Source organism: Pagrus major, chromosome 6 (assembly GCF_040436345.1).
Source record: "Pagrus major chromosome 6, Pma_NU_1.0".
Lineage (NCBI taxonomy): Eukaryota > Metazoa > Chordata > Actinopteri > Spariformes > Sparidae > Pagrus > Pagrus major.
The window spans coordinates 37,457,574-37,470,921 of NC_133220.1; the positions used below are offsets into that span (position 1 = coordinate 37,457,574).

Below are 13,348 nucleotides of genomic sequence, written 5' to 3' on the forward strand. Positions count from 1 at the left end.
CCTTGATTGGTATTGACTGTTATTTTTAAATGGAGTGGGACATCAACATCAAATGGACTGTAGGTAAACTACAGTGTGAAGCCCCCTTTCTGTAACAGCCCTTGACACACACACACACAGCATTTTGAAAAAAAAAATCATTTTCCCAACTAAGGAGTTTGGCAGATAACAGGGATTATAATCTGCCTACATACCAAGTTGACTGAACATTAAATGCTTATTGACAGTAATTAAACCCAAAAAATGTCGCATTTACTAATCAATATTAGTTACTAGAATGTGTATTGAACCGATTATTTCTTCCACCATTCCCCATTCCAATTCACTATCATTATCTTGATTGCTTATGTACGTTAAATATTGTTTATCATTTCATTTAAGTCATTGAATTAGTATTTAGTCAATTAATAAATATTTTCATTTTGACCCAGTCGTAGATTATTGATTTGATTTAATTTTCCTCTTCTGAGGTGGTGCCCCCGAAACAAGAGCAAAATCATTGAGATTCCACTACACATAACAACTATTCAACTTAATTTTTATATAAGCATAACAAAGGCTCACAATCTACAGCATAGGCATCCGTTCTATTTTTCTCCATGTGCTGTGAGCGAATCTGGATCTTCTGCAAGAGCAGAGCAGACTCCTTTTATTAATGTCAAAAAGTCTAAATTTCAACTTGAGAGTGTATCTAAAAATAACTGAACCATTTACAGTGGTTTATTGTAAACTCAGGCTGGAAAGTTTTATAAATAAAATTTTGTTCTTTTTATTTATACTGTGTTAACAGTGCCTCTGGCCACAAATCCTGTTCAAATTTGGTGTTGCTCTCAGGGACTGACATTGTTATGTTAACATTTTCGTATTTTTGGTGCCTTAAGCATGGCATTTGCAGTATGAAAAGTGTGTGCGTGTTTGTTTGTGTGTGCTTCTTTTATTGCATTACTGTCGTATTCCTATTCTCAATTTTTTTTTTCTCCAAGCTGTCACAGCAAAGCAATCTCTATTGCAGTTTATCCATTACATCTGCTGGCCTGGCTCTACTCAGTTTGACTCGGCACAGCAGCTCAGCGTGACTGGGATTTGCATTTCCATCACAACTGTGCTACCTGCTCGAAGGGTTAAAACCACGTTATACAAAATTACAGACGAGTACGAAAACTTAGCGGATTTTAAAAAAATATTAAAGATGAAGGAGTACTATAACATCATTATTTTTTTATGTATATGCAATGAATATTAATATTTTCACATTATGAAGTTTCAAGGAAATCAAGATAGTCCTTCTTGGGAAAATGTCAAAATAACCCAAAAAGTGTGTTTTTCAGCTGTATTTAGCAAGATCTCATTTTTTTATGCAGGACCAAATAACTTCTTAATATGATACAACTATATAATTACTTCACAGAACCAAAATCTGGTTGCAGGAAAGTAAGAACTTGTGGAGATATGAACTTTTGAAGATGACAGATTCTTTGTTCGGGTAAAAAATAACTTCCTGTTAATTTGATTACTGTAACCATTCACTACTAACTATATAATTGAAAACATGTTGCCAAGTTTCCGTAGGGTCTCTTGGATGTTCAGGAGAAATTTAAACCCAATTCAGTGAAAAATTAGCAATTGGTGAGGCTGAAAATACACATAGAAAGAATCACTAAAATGCTGAAATGTAGCTCTCAGGGCCAAACTTCTTTGCATCCAGTTGTGAGCAACTGAGCGACACACAAACAAAGAGGGATCTGCCTGCACTAGTGATTTGAAACTTTGACACTCACAGCAGGATGTAAATACCGGTGTGTATCTATCGCGAGTCTCGTTGATCTTGTCTGGCGTGGCTTCCATAGTGCAGATGGCTGTGAGAGAGACTCTCCTGCATGCATGCGAGTCTCTCTCACTCTCGCATGCCCCCAGGTAAACATAGTATAGTGACTGTTTAGGCTAGAAAAATGTAGTAAATGACATTGTTTCGAGTAAACTCTGGATGTCGCCACTTCAGGACACTTGGATTGCAGCGGACGAGCATTATGGAGGAATATTACAAAGTTTTTGTGTAGTTTTATGGACCTTTTCATCTCGGGCACAATTGACGCCCGTTATATGGATTATTGCTGCCGGAGGGTACCCCCACGGGTCTCCAGCTGCACTTTGAGGAATAAGAAACTACACTGGACTTCTCATCAGCATGAGGGTGAGTCGATAATGACTGAATTTCATTCTAGAGTGAACTATTCCTTTAATCTCAATGTGACTTCCTAACTCAATAAAGTTTTATCATATTATTATTATTATTATTATTATTATTATTACTGATGTTTCTGACAATGGTAATAATAATGATAAAAAAATATTATTATTATATTTCATGTATAGTGCAATCCACATTTGTTGACTCTTAACTCTCTTTTTTCATAGGCTTAATACCAATCAGCCACAATATTAAAACCACTGACAGGTACGGTGATTAACATCAATCATCTTGTTACAATGCAATGTTCTGCTGAGAAACCATGGGTCCTGGCATCCATGTGGATGCCACTTGACACATACCACCTATCCAAACACTGTTGTAGAAGAAGTAAATGACCTCATGCCAATGTCACTCCCCAATGGCAGTGCCCCCTGAACTGAACTATGCACCACTGCCATAACGCAAAAACTGCTCAGGAGTGGCTTGAAGAACGTAACAAAGAGCTCAAGGTGTTGACCTGGCCAGTAAATTCCCTTGATCCCAATCTGGTCGAGCATCCATGAGACATGCCATAACAGGTCCTATACAGGGAGTTATGACTTTTTCTCAAAAACTTCTCAAACACCCCCACCCCCCTTTCTTATTATATGTATGTAATATACTTGAAAAACATACTGTATATTTCCCGTCTTTGGCAAAAACAGTTTTTTTCACATATAAACACACATCCAATCATTTTTCCTCACTCTTTTCTTTTTCTCATTTTAATCTATTCTCAATTAATTTGCTTAATTATTATTTATTTAATAGCTGGGGTGCTCCTCCGCAACCAAGATCTGTTCAAATGAAAAACGACTGTAGGGGCCAAGTTCCAAGCTAGCCCCCCCCTACTAAGGTCTGGGTGCAACCCTTAACTAGACTAATCAGTCAGTGTAGTAGTACAATTGATGGTTGTGGCAGTAGTACTGGAGTAGTGGTGATGGTAGTAGTGGAAGCATTGTTAAGATTGCTTACACTTAAAAATATTAATTATATTTCAAAGCTGTGAAATCTTTTAAATATACTTGAATGATGGAGTTAATGTGAGTAAAAAAATTAAGTAGATCGGACCAACTAAGTTTAATACCTTGGCATATAAAATTGAGTAGATATAATTAAAATGCTTTGTCAGTTAAATTGTAACCTTTAGCCAAAATCACAAACAAAATTAAGTAGATATATTTGAAATACTCAGTAAATGTAACTGGAAAATAAGACATTACTTAACAAGACCAATGTGCTACATTTACTAAATCTTTTAACTTATTTCATTCCTACTTTATAATCGTCATGGCAATGCAGCTGCCCCAGGGCCCACTCTTTGCAGGTGGTATGCGTCAGCAGAATTATATTCTGCTCACAGTTAATGTCATATCACCACTATTATGTACCACCATAGCATAATCTGCAATGGGTATAGTAAGGACTGATGTGAAAAACAGTTGGTCTGAAGTAATGTACCATCCGCTTCACTCATGGTTACAACTAACCTTCACAAACATGATAACAACTAATAATAATAATAATAATAGTAATAATGATAATAACTAATAACTAATTAAACCACCAAGTTGTGAACTGACACAGGTGTTACAAATGGTAAAAGCAATTCGGCGCAGCGAGTAAAACCAAGCCACCCAATTTGAGCCGAGCCAAGCTGCGCCCGCTATGCAACTGCTCCAGACTAGGGCCAAGCCACACCAGCCACGCCTCCAAGAGAGCTGCAGTGACGTCACATGGTATTCATCATCATACAGGGATGTCTCAGTGTCATGCATAAGTAGCCTCCACAGCTATGGCCAGACACAACAAATACTTAGTGTGTTTCAACTGCGTCTTGTAAAATCAGGAGTTAAGAATGGCATCTTCCTGGTCAACCAAGGAGACTCAGGCCCTCATAGCCATCTGGAGTGGAAGGGCCATTCAAGATGACCTCCTATGGAGCTAGGAGGAATGAGAAAGCCTTCCAGGACATATCAGCCAAACTCAACGAAATGGGGATCAGGCGGATATAGGGAGAAGATTAAAAAGTAGCAGTACAAGCACGTTGTGGACCATAACAGCACCAGTGGGGCAGACAGATGAACTTTCCATTGGTTTGCTTCAATAGACGTGGTGCTCAGAGCCAGGCCGTCAATCAATGACAGTCATCGAATAGAGTCGGCTACTCTCCTCCAGAATACCATCTGCACTGAAACAGACACTGGTAAGTTTTAAGGATAATATTGTTGGGAAAAGTTAACAGTCTGTGTTTTGCTGCATGGTTTGGTGGAACTGCAAAACAAACAGCTGTGATGTATACAGTCATCATGTGTTAGCAACAGCAACATTTGGTAGCCATTGTTCACGTTATAGTTAATTTTTGCATTAGCTAACCGTTGACATTGAAAAGCTAATGCTACTGTACATTAACCTAATGACAATGCTTTGTCTTTGATGTTGTTGGACGATTTTCTTATGTTTGTTATGATTTCAGTGCCTCATAAAGGAAAGATGTACAACCACTGTATATTTCTTGTGATAACTGATAACTTCCTCTGAGGAGTCTGGAGTCTGTGCTGAACCTGCCTCCTCAACGCTGCTCGACACCGCAACACCATTCTGAAAGAAATAGTAGGTTTCCATCCCAGCATAATTACTACTGGTATTAATATAGTACTTGGTACCAAAAACAAAATTGCATGTCTGAAGACTGTGTATGGTTGCGTATTGCTGTAGGTAAATTATGTATGGTCTGACAATATTTCATCAATCATTTTCCCAGGCAAGAGAAAGAGACATTGTAAATAGATCAAGACTATCTATTTTTTGGCTTCAATAAAGCATCAAAAAAGTTCAAGCGGGTAGCCCAGTTTTAATGGATATGCGAATTCTCTGCCACACCGGGCTGCCACGCCGAGCCAAACTGAGTAGAGCCAGGCCGGCAGTTGTAATGGAAAAACTGCAAAAGACTGTTCTGTTAATCAAACTTGGCAGTGGAGAGAAAGTACAAACCAGGTGCACTGAAGCGCAAGGAGCAATAAAATGGTAATAGTTTAACTGCCTCGTGTTCTTGCATCATCCCGCCACTCTGGCTCATCCTTTCAACAAAGCCACATCCACAACGATGATGGAATAATGGATCAATCTAGCACTACTGCTGGTGGCACTAGTAGCCTGACAGTGGGATGAAGTTTTAAAAAGGGACCATGATATTTTTAAGGTGAACTAGTTCAGATCATTTTGCTCTGTAGAGGATATTAATTACATAAAAGGACACTACACTTAACTAGAACAGGCTGAACAAGGACAACAATTGGTGAGTGAAACATCCATAATTAGTCTTTTATCTTAGAAATATATTTTGGTATGTCCAACGCAAACAATTATCTCTGTGATATTCATAGATTGTATTAAGCTAGTATAACTTTTTACTATTGAAATATTTGCAAAGCCACTTCTCAGAGGTTAAGGTTACGCTAAATGGATGACCCAAGTGCAGACACACAGGCACACACTCAGGAGGCAGGATAAGGGGGAAACAAAAGGCAAGCTTTTAATTAACAGAGCTGAATACAAAAAAATTAGGAATACCGAACAACTAAAAATGCGTCACAAGGACAAAAACAAAGTAGCAACTAAAAGCTAAAACAAAGTGTAAACAAAAGCAAAGTACAAATTAAAAGAGAAACCAAACACCAAAACTACAAACAGGAATCACTGGAGGAAACACTGGGGAAGAAGCTGGTGGAGAACACAGGATGACATCACGGGAAACACGGACGAACACAGAGGAAGACAGACCAAGACGGACACAGGCTAACACGGAGAAAGTCGGGAACAGGAAATCACCGAACATCACGGAGGGAGAAACGAAACGAACTCACGAAGACAAGATGGAGGACAAAGACTAAATACCAACAACACTAATGAGGGGATGAGAAACAGGTGGAGAGAGGAGGAAAACTGACAAGAGAGGGAAATAGAGGAAAAACACCGAGAGGGAAGAACACAGGAACTGAAAAGCAAGACAAGACACATGAGGGCAACATTTCCAAAATAAAACAGAAAACACGAGAACACAAACTGGGATCGTAACACCACTGAATCAATTTTTATAGTGAAGAAAATTAAATATTTGTTATCAGACCTGTATGAACTGTACTGTATTCACTTGTTTTCTTGTCTTGGAGGAAATAATAAAAAAAAAAACTTGAGAACCTATCACAGAGAACCTATCTACTTCCTAAGAAAACTCAGCAAAGCTTAATTCCCAGGCCAAATTCTAGTAAACTTTTACGGAGGAGCAACAGAAAGCATTCTGGCCGGGAAACATTGCAAAAGCAGAACCCCCCCCCGCACTCTGCTCTGCTTTTAGCTTTTAAGAAAGGGAACGTTTGGTGACAAGATAGTTCAGAGGTGAGCTCTTCTTACCGAACAGCAAACTACTTGATCCAATGCTATGTGACACTAAACAACAGGCTGAACATTTTCTCACCTTGCAGGCGATACGATGAGGACAAAACTTTCCAAAACCCAGAGGGGGAGGTATTCTCCGTAGGAGTGTAACCACATCAAGGTGCTTAATGCGACCCCTATAAGAAAGAATTTTTTTTTAAAAAGATTTTTTACTCACACAAACAGAGGATCTTTCTCTAATTTAATACATTATCTAAATATACATTGGGCATTTCTCTAGAGTTCCTTTTATTTAAAAGTGAAGAGAGACAAGCATACTAAACAGAACTCAATATCTAGACTCATTATTACCAGCCATTCTATTCAATTAATCCTGGACCAAAACTTTCTCTAAGAAGATATCAATCTGATAATCAGTACCAATAATAGCTTTTAAAAAACACCAAGCATGAATTAATAAGATGTGTTTGTCAGCAGAATGTCTGTTAAACCATTTTGCATAGGGTTCAATTTTTAAGTCGAGTCAAGTCAATTTTATTGATACAGTGCCAATTATTAATAAAAGTAATCTCATGACACTTTTCAATTGGAGCAGATCCAGACCATGCTCAAATTGGAACAGCAGACAATACAGGAACTTCAGGCACAAATATTAAGGAAATGCCTTTCAAATCCATGAAATGCAGCAACTAATAAGACACATACAAACATTGCAAAATGTGCGTCCAATCCAAAAATGCTTAAAATACAAGAACACAGCTGCAATGGCAATACATTTACAAAAAGGTAAAATATATACATAAGGAGTGATGCTACATACACACTGGAAGGGCTCCTGGAGGGTGAGCTATTGGACACAGGCTCATCAGTGATGACTTTTGCCCGGACTTACCTCGATGTCCATTGTTTGTAGATCATCTGTGACTGTTGAGGACTTTTGCTTCTTTGTTTTGGGTGTCTTTCAGAGTCTGTGATCTTGTAGGTGGTAATTGTCATCATTGAAATTGTTGAAAGTCTGTTTCACTTAGTCCTCACACTGGCTTCATGACCATCATATTCCATCTCTATATTGATCTCTATAAGGAGTGTGGTCCTTCATTGTAATCTTTCCCCCCATGTTAAACAGGCGGGACCCGGTTAGTACAACAATGCCATGTAATGAAATAAGAGCAAAGGTTTGTAAGTCTTCCCCAACTACACAAGCTTGTGCATGCCCCCAACCAGATTTCTTTACTGTAATAATTCAAGCAACAGGTCTCAAAGATAAACAGTAGGATTTCACTCACACTACTATTAGAACCAGACACATTCACACACACAAACATTCACACATACACACACATACACTTACGTGGCCTCAGGATCATATTCTGCCCAGATTTTCTTGAACTCATCCAAGTGCTGGGGTCCAAGGATTGACCAATCACGTGTCAAGTAGTCAAAGTTATCCATGATGACAGCCACAAATAGGTTGATGATCTGTGAAGTCAATATCAGTGCTTAATGGGTGGTGTATATATGATTGTGGCACCTTGGTGAGAGTGATGTACAACATAGCAGCTGAGAGAAATATTGATACATCTGAGCAGTCTTAAACAATCAACTCTGAAAACATTCAAATGCAGCAATCTTACCCCTACTGATGCCAGCCAAAGTTCTGGGGATGCACAATTATAGTGGGCCAGTAGGGTAGTTACAACAGAAAAAAAAAATGCAATTTGAGATATATTACTCAAGAATTTATATGTATATATATATATATATATATATATATATATATATATATATATATATATATATATATATATATATATATATTTATACTTTTTTAGAACAAAAATCACTCTTGAGGACTTTAATAAAACAATCAAACTGATGCCTTGTGGGAAAACCCCAGATATAGATGGAATACCTAGTGAATTCTATAAGATGTTACCCAGGGTTACCCTAAGATATTAAAGACATTCAGTGGTGCTATTTACACAGCACAACTCCCACTGATAAGAGTTTATAATCACCCTCGTATTGAAAAAGGGTAAAGATCCTCCAGAATGTGGAAGTTACCAACCCCTTAGTCTCTTGTGCTGTGACAGAAAATTGCTGGACCAGGTTGGGTTTCGTGAAGGGCAGGACCTCCTCCTCTGCCTGAGACAGCTTTTGCATTTTACCTTGAAAACTGAAGATATGGACACTCCGACAGCTGGTTATTTTTTCTCCCACTCTTAGCTCTAAAATAATTTAAAAACTGGATATTTCAATGGGTACCAACACGTCTGAAATATTTTTGGATACCTTTGAACCCAGGATTTGAGAAAATGATACCTGATAACTTTCACCCAGCTGTAAGTAAGCTACAACTCCTCAAGAGCTGGGACAAATTGCAGATATCATTATTGGGGAGAATCCAAGCTATAAAAGTAGTTATTTCTCCAAAACTGAACTATATTCTGAACTGAAAGAATTCTATAACCTGCAGGGAAAATGTTACTGGAGATTTATCCAGCTTAGAGACTGCCTTTCCAACGTTTGCTCATCACGGACCAGGTTGCCTATCCAATGAAAATACTTACTGTTCTTTCTCACCTGGCAGGCCAAATCTACTATCTTATGATGGCCTAAATAGCACAACTACAGGCATAAGAGATGTCTTGGAAAGAGATGTAGGTGTTGCGTATGAAGATGATGAGTTAAATAAACTAGGGAAAGGAGATGCTAGATCCAATGAGAAATTCCAGGTCTAAACTTCTTCCATTTAAAATTATTAATAGACTTTACTGGACACCTGTGAGAAAGAATAGGGCAGGACTGAGTCATGTTGATCTGGCGATGCCAGACAGAACATAATGATACTATCAAGGGCGTAGGTTTGGTCTCAGCTTTGGTAGTGACATTACCAGGGGTGGACTGGGACAAAAATTCAGCTCTGGCATTTTCTGTCCAGACCAGCCCACTACATTATCAGCGGACACCACGAAGAAGTCCACAAATCTCGTGGCGTCCTTTCTCACACATACTACAAAGGAGAGTCATATTCCTTGATAGCAGTTAACAAATAAAGCACGTAGCTATGAACTCAAGGACTAAAACTGACAGCTATAGCAATCAACCAATCAATCTTTGTTCATTATAGTGTCAAATCACAACAGAAGTTATGTTATGACCAGGGGTGGGACGAGACTAACGGGAAGAACCCAAAACCAGAGACGGGGTGGAGTTTTTCTCACATCATTACTTACATTTGCACAACAGTTGGTGCATTTCTCAAAACAATTAGTACAAACTGCAAAACCTTGTTGATAACCTGCAAAAGCATGTCACATGCTCAAAATAGAGGTCATTCCTCAAAACCAAGTATTCCTATCAATGAAAGTGTGTGTGTCATAAAAAAAAGTCCTGACACCATCATTTATGAACAAGGTAGTCAAATGGCTTTGTCGTGTTTTCATTAGGACACTTTACTAGTGTTTCCCAATGCAAAAAAGCCAGATCTTTGTGACCTGAAAATGCTCAAGACTATACACTAACACTATACACAGCCATTTGAAAACTACAGTAAAAGTAACACATTTACACACAAATTATACCTATTAGATAGTTATCACCTCAGTAAACAATAAATGAATTGAAAGATTACAATAAATTCAATGGTAAATATTGCAAATTAAATTTATTATTTGCTATAGGTTTACTTGTGTTTTGTATCTCTGTTTACAGCTCATCAGGCCACGTGAATGTTTACTGTTGCTATGGCAACAAGAGACCGCTGACGTTAGCATCTGTTAGCTAGCTTAGCTAAATCATCTGAACAATAATAACCCATAATATCACAATTCGGCGTATTTGAACAAAATCAACCACAACTACCAACAGTCACAGCCCTTTAACTCTGGGCTGATGTGCTGCCACATGTTAGATTGTCAAAGTTAGAAAATAACGACTTCAGTCCCTGAGGAGCTACGTTAGCATTAGCGGCAGCTGCGTTAGCATTAGCGGCAGCTGCGTTCATCAGTATGCAGTTAGTGAGGTCGCATCACATTCAATGTAAAAACGTTTTTTTACTTTGTTTTGGACATGTCTCAAACATTTAGCCGAGCCAGCCCCAGGCTGACGTTACTGACCCTGTCTGCCTCCACTCGCTCATCATCGTCAGGTCCTCCTCCCTCGTCTCCCGGCGCAGCAGCACCTGTGGCTGCTGGCGGGTCGGTGTCACTGGTCCCGGCACCAAAAAGCTCCGTCAACTTCGCACATTTAGCAGCCTCCACCTCCAGAGACTTCGACTTTTTAATCGCTGTTTCTCAGCTGTTTCTTCCTCTTATCCATTTCAAGTAGCGGACACAGTTTGGAAGATGCTCACTACTACCACTCACTAACGTTACTACTGGCTCAGCAGCAGACAAATATTGGTAGTGACTATTTTGCAATCCTCGAACATTGGTTGTGACATGTCACGACCATCTATATAGAAACCTACGCCCATGGATACTATCCACATGTTCCTCGACTGCTCTAGCCTAACCACCTGACTGAGAGTCATGCACAAGATCAGGGATAGTCAGGGCATTGGTGTTATTCTTACTCCTATTCTATGTCTCCTGAATTGCCTGAAAGGAAATCTGAGAATAGGTAGAAAGAGGCTCACTGATTAAAGGTTGCTCTCACTACAGCTTAGAGGAATATTTTGAGGCACTGAACTGGGGGAAACAACCCTTGTCACTCTGAGTGGTTCACAGCCTTATCAGAAACTGGCACTTATGACCATCTGATATATAGAACAAATTGGAAAATGACACAACAATCTGGCACCCTTTTCTAGCTCAGAATGCTCAAACCAAGATAAACCTCATGCACACATAATTTAGAAATCAAGCCTATAATGGACCATGTTCGACTGGCAGAATGGGGATAGGTTTATGGGATGGGATAAAATAGTTTCCTTTCAGATTAAGTATCCTCTTAGGTAATTGTATCTGTTTATATGTGTATATAGATGAATTATGTATTATCATCATTGTCTTTTTTATTGTATTTTGAAACTTTATTTTAGAGTTTGCTATTATTATTATTATTATTATTATTATAGAAATAATTATAGTTTTTTATTAATACTATTTTCTCATTTTTTCTGTTGTAGGAGTTTGGTATGTATGCAAGTTTGCTGTTCTTTCTGTTATAGTTTTCGGAAACAGCGAGCCGGGTTTATTGTTTTCATTAATATAATAAAACAGCAGTGATTTGGAAATTAGATAATGATTAGATGATGAAATACAATGTTAAAAAAAATAATGCGACAAGTTTTTGATTTTTGAGTTGTTAACTTATTTATTAAAATAAAAAGAATTGTTAGATTAATTGACATAAAACACAGTTTTCCTTTTCCTTCCTTCCTTTATTTCTACATTTATATACTTAATTCTATTTTACTTCTATTCTATTATTTTACTCTAAAATGTCTTACTTTTTGGGCTTCGTATATTATGTATACAGTACAGTCATCTCATAATAATAACTGATTCGTTTCCCAGTCAATATTGTTCATTGCATCAGCAGTTCATTGTCATTTTTCAAAGAAAATTGTAGGCTCGACTTTAGAGGGCCTTTATTTCAAATGTTTCCATGACAGCCAAAAACTGCACTGTAGATCATGCTGCATAACTGAAATGTAAGCTTTTATGAAGCCGGTGGAGACAGCTGCATTTGAACATGTTCAAGCTCAAAAAAGTTGCTCTATGTCAGTTGAGAGCATGTGAATGTGTGTGTTGTTTTACCAGAAAGGCACAGAGCATGTAGAAGCTCATGAAGTAGATGATGGCAAAGTTGGATCCACAGGTGTACTCTTCTCCAGGCAGGTAGTCCGACTTAGGGTCACACTTTTTCCCATACATACACGCCAACATCACTTCATGCCATGCCTCCCCTGTCGCACATCTGCACAATAGAGATATCAAAACATTTCCAATTTTCAGCCTGATTCTCACACTGATAAGCCAATTTATCAATACTCTATTATTAATTGAACTTAGCCAGTGTTAACACATTTACGGAGACATTATGTAATTATTGCAGGAACTCCTTGGTCTTGCAACTCCAGCTGTCTGGCAGCACTGCGCCGTGCCAGACTCAAAACGTAGCCTGTGGGGATTGCCGGACGACAGAGCAAAACATTACCGGAGCACATGCATCCAGTGGAATTCCCAAGTAACAGTTTGGACTTTTGAGAGTTTATGTGATGGCACATGTGGACATTGACAAGTTCGTCAGTGTGTTTGTAAAAGACTTTATGCACTTTCTGTTCAGTGTTTTATCTCTGTTTGTACCAAATTCTGTGAAACTGACACCAAATTACAGTGAATAAATAGATCAACTATTCTTCAGTTAGACAGATATTGTGATGTTTGTTGTCTTGCAATATATTGATAATCGCAGAATTGCTGTATCGTGATAAAATCGGTATCATGGGCGTATCATATTGTGAGGTACCCTGTGATTCTCACCCCTGTCATTTATGGTGTCCTTTTTAATATATTGTGGGTCACAAGGTAGAGCCATCTGTGTTTTGTTGTGGCTGTAACACTCAAATATATAGAGAAACTGGAGGAGGAATTCAGAAACATGAACGCAAAGCAAACTTTTCAGAAAGTAAAAACCTTAACAGGTTGTAAGTCAAATTGAAGGCTATTAAACCATTATAGGCCCCACCACCTTTGGAAACACTTCTTACAT

At 38.3% G+C, this 13,348-nt stretch overlaps 1 protein-coding gene across 1 annotated transcript in view; it reads right to left on the reverse strand.

The window, feature by feature from the left end:
* LOC140997980 (dihydropyridine-sensitive L-type skeletal muscle calcium channel subunit alpha-1-like) overlaps positions 1–13,348 on the reverse strand; it is a 238,979-nt gene that overhangs the window by 53,285 nt on the left and 172,346 nt on the right. The window contains exons 34-36 of the mRNA XM_073468075.1: positions 12,394–12,553; positions 7,980–8,107; positions 6,708–6,804 (exon numbers count right to left, since the gene is read on the reverse strand). Coding sequence (XP_073324176.1) covers positions 6,708–6,804; positions 7,980–8,107; positions 12,394–12,553 — 385 coding nt within the window. The remainder of the gene's footprint in view (positions 1–6,707; positions 6,805–7,979; positions 8,108–12,393; positions 12,554–13,348) is intronic.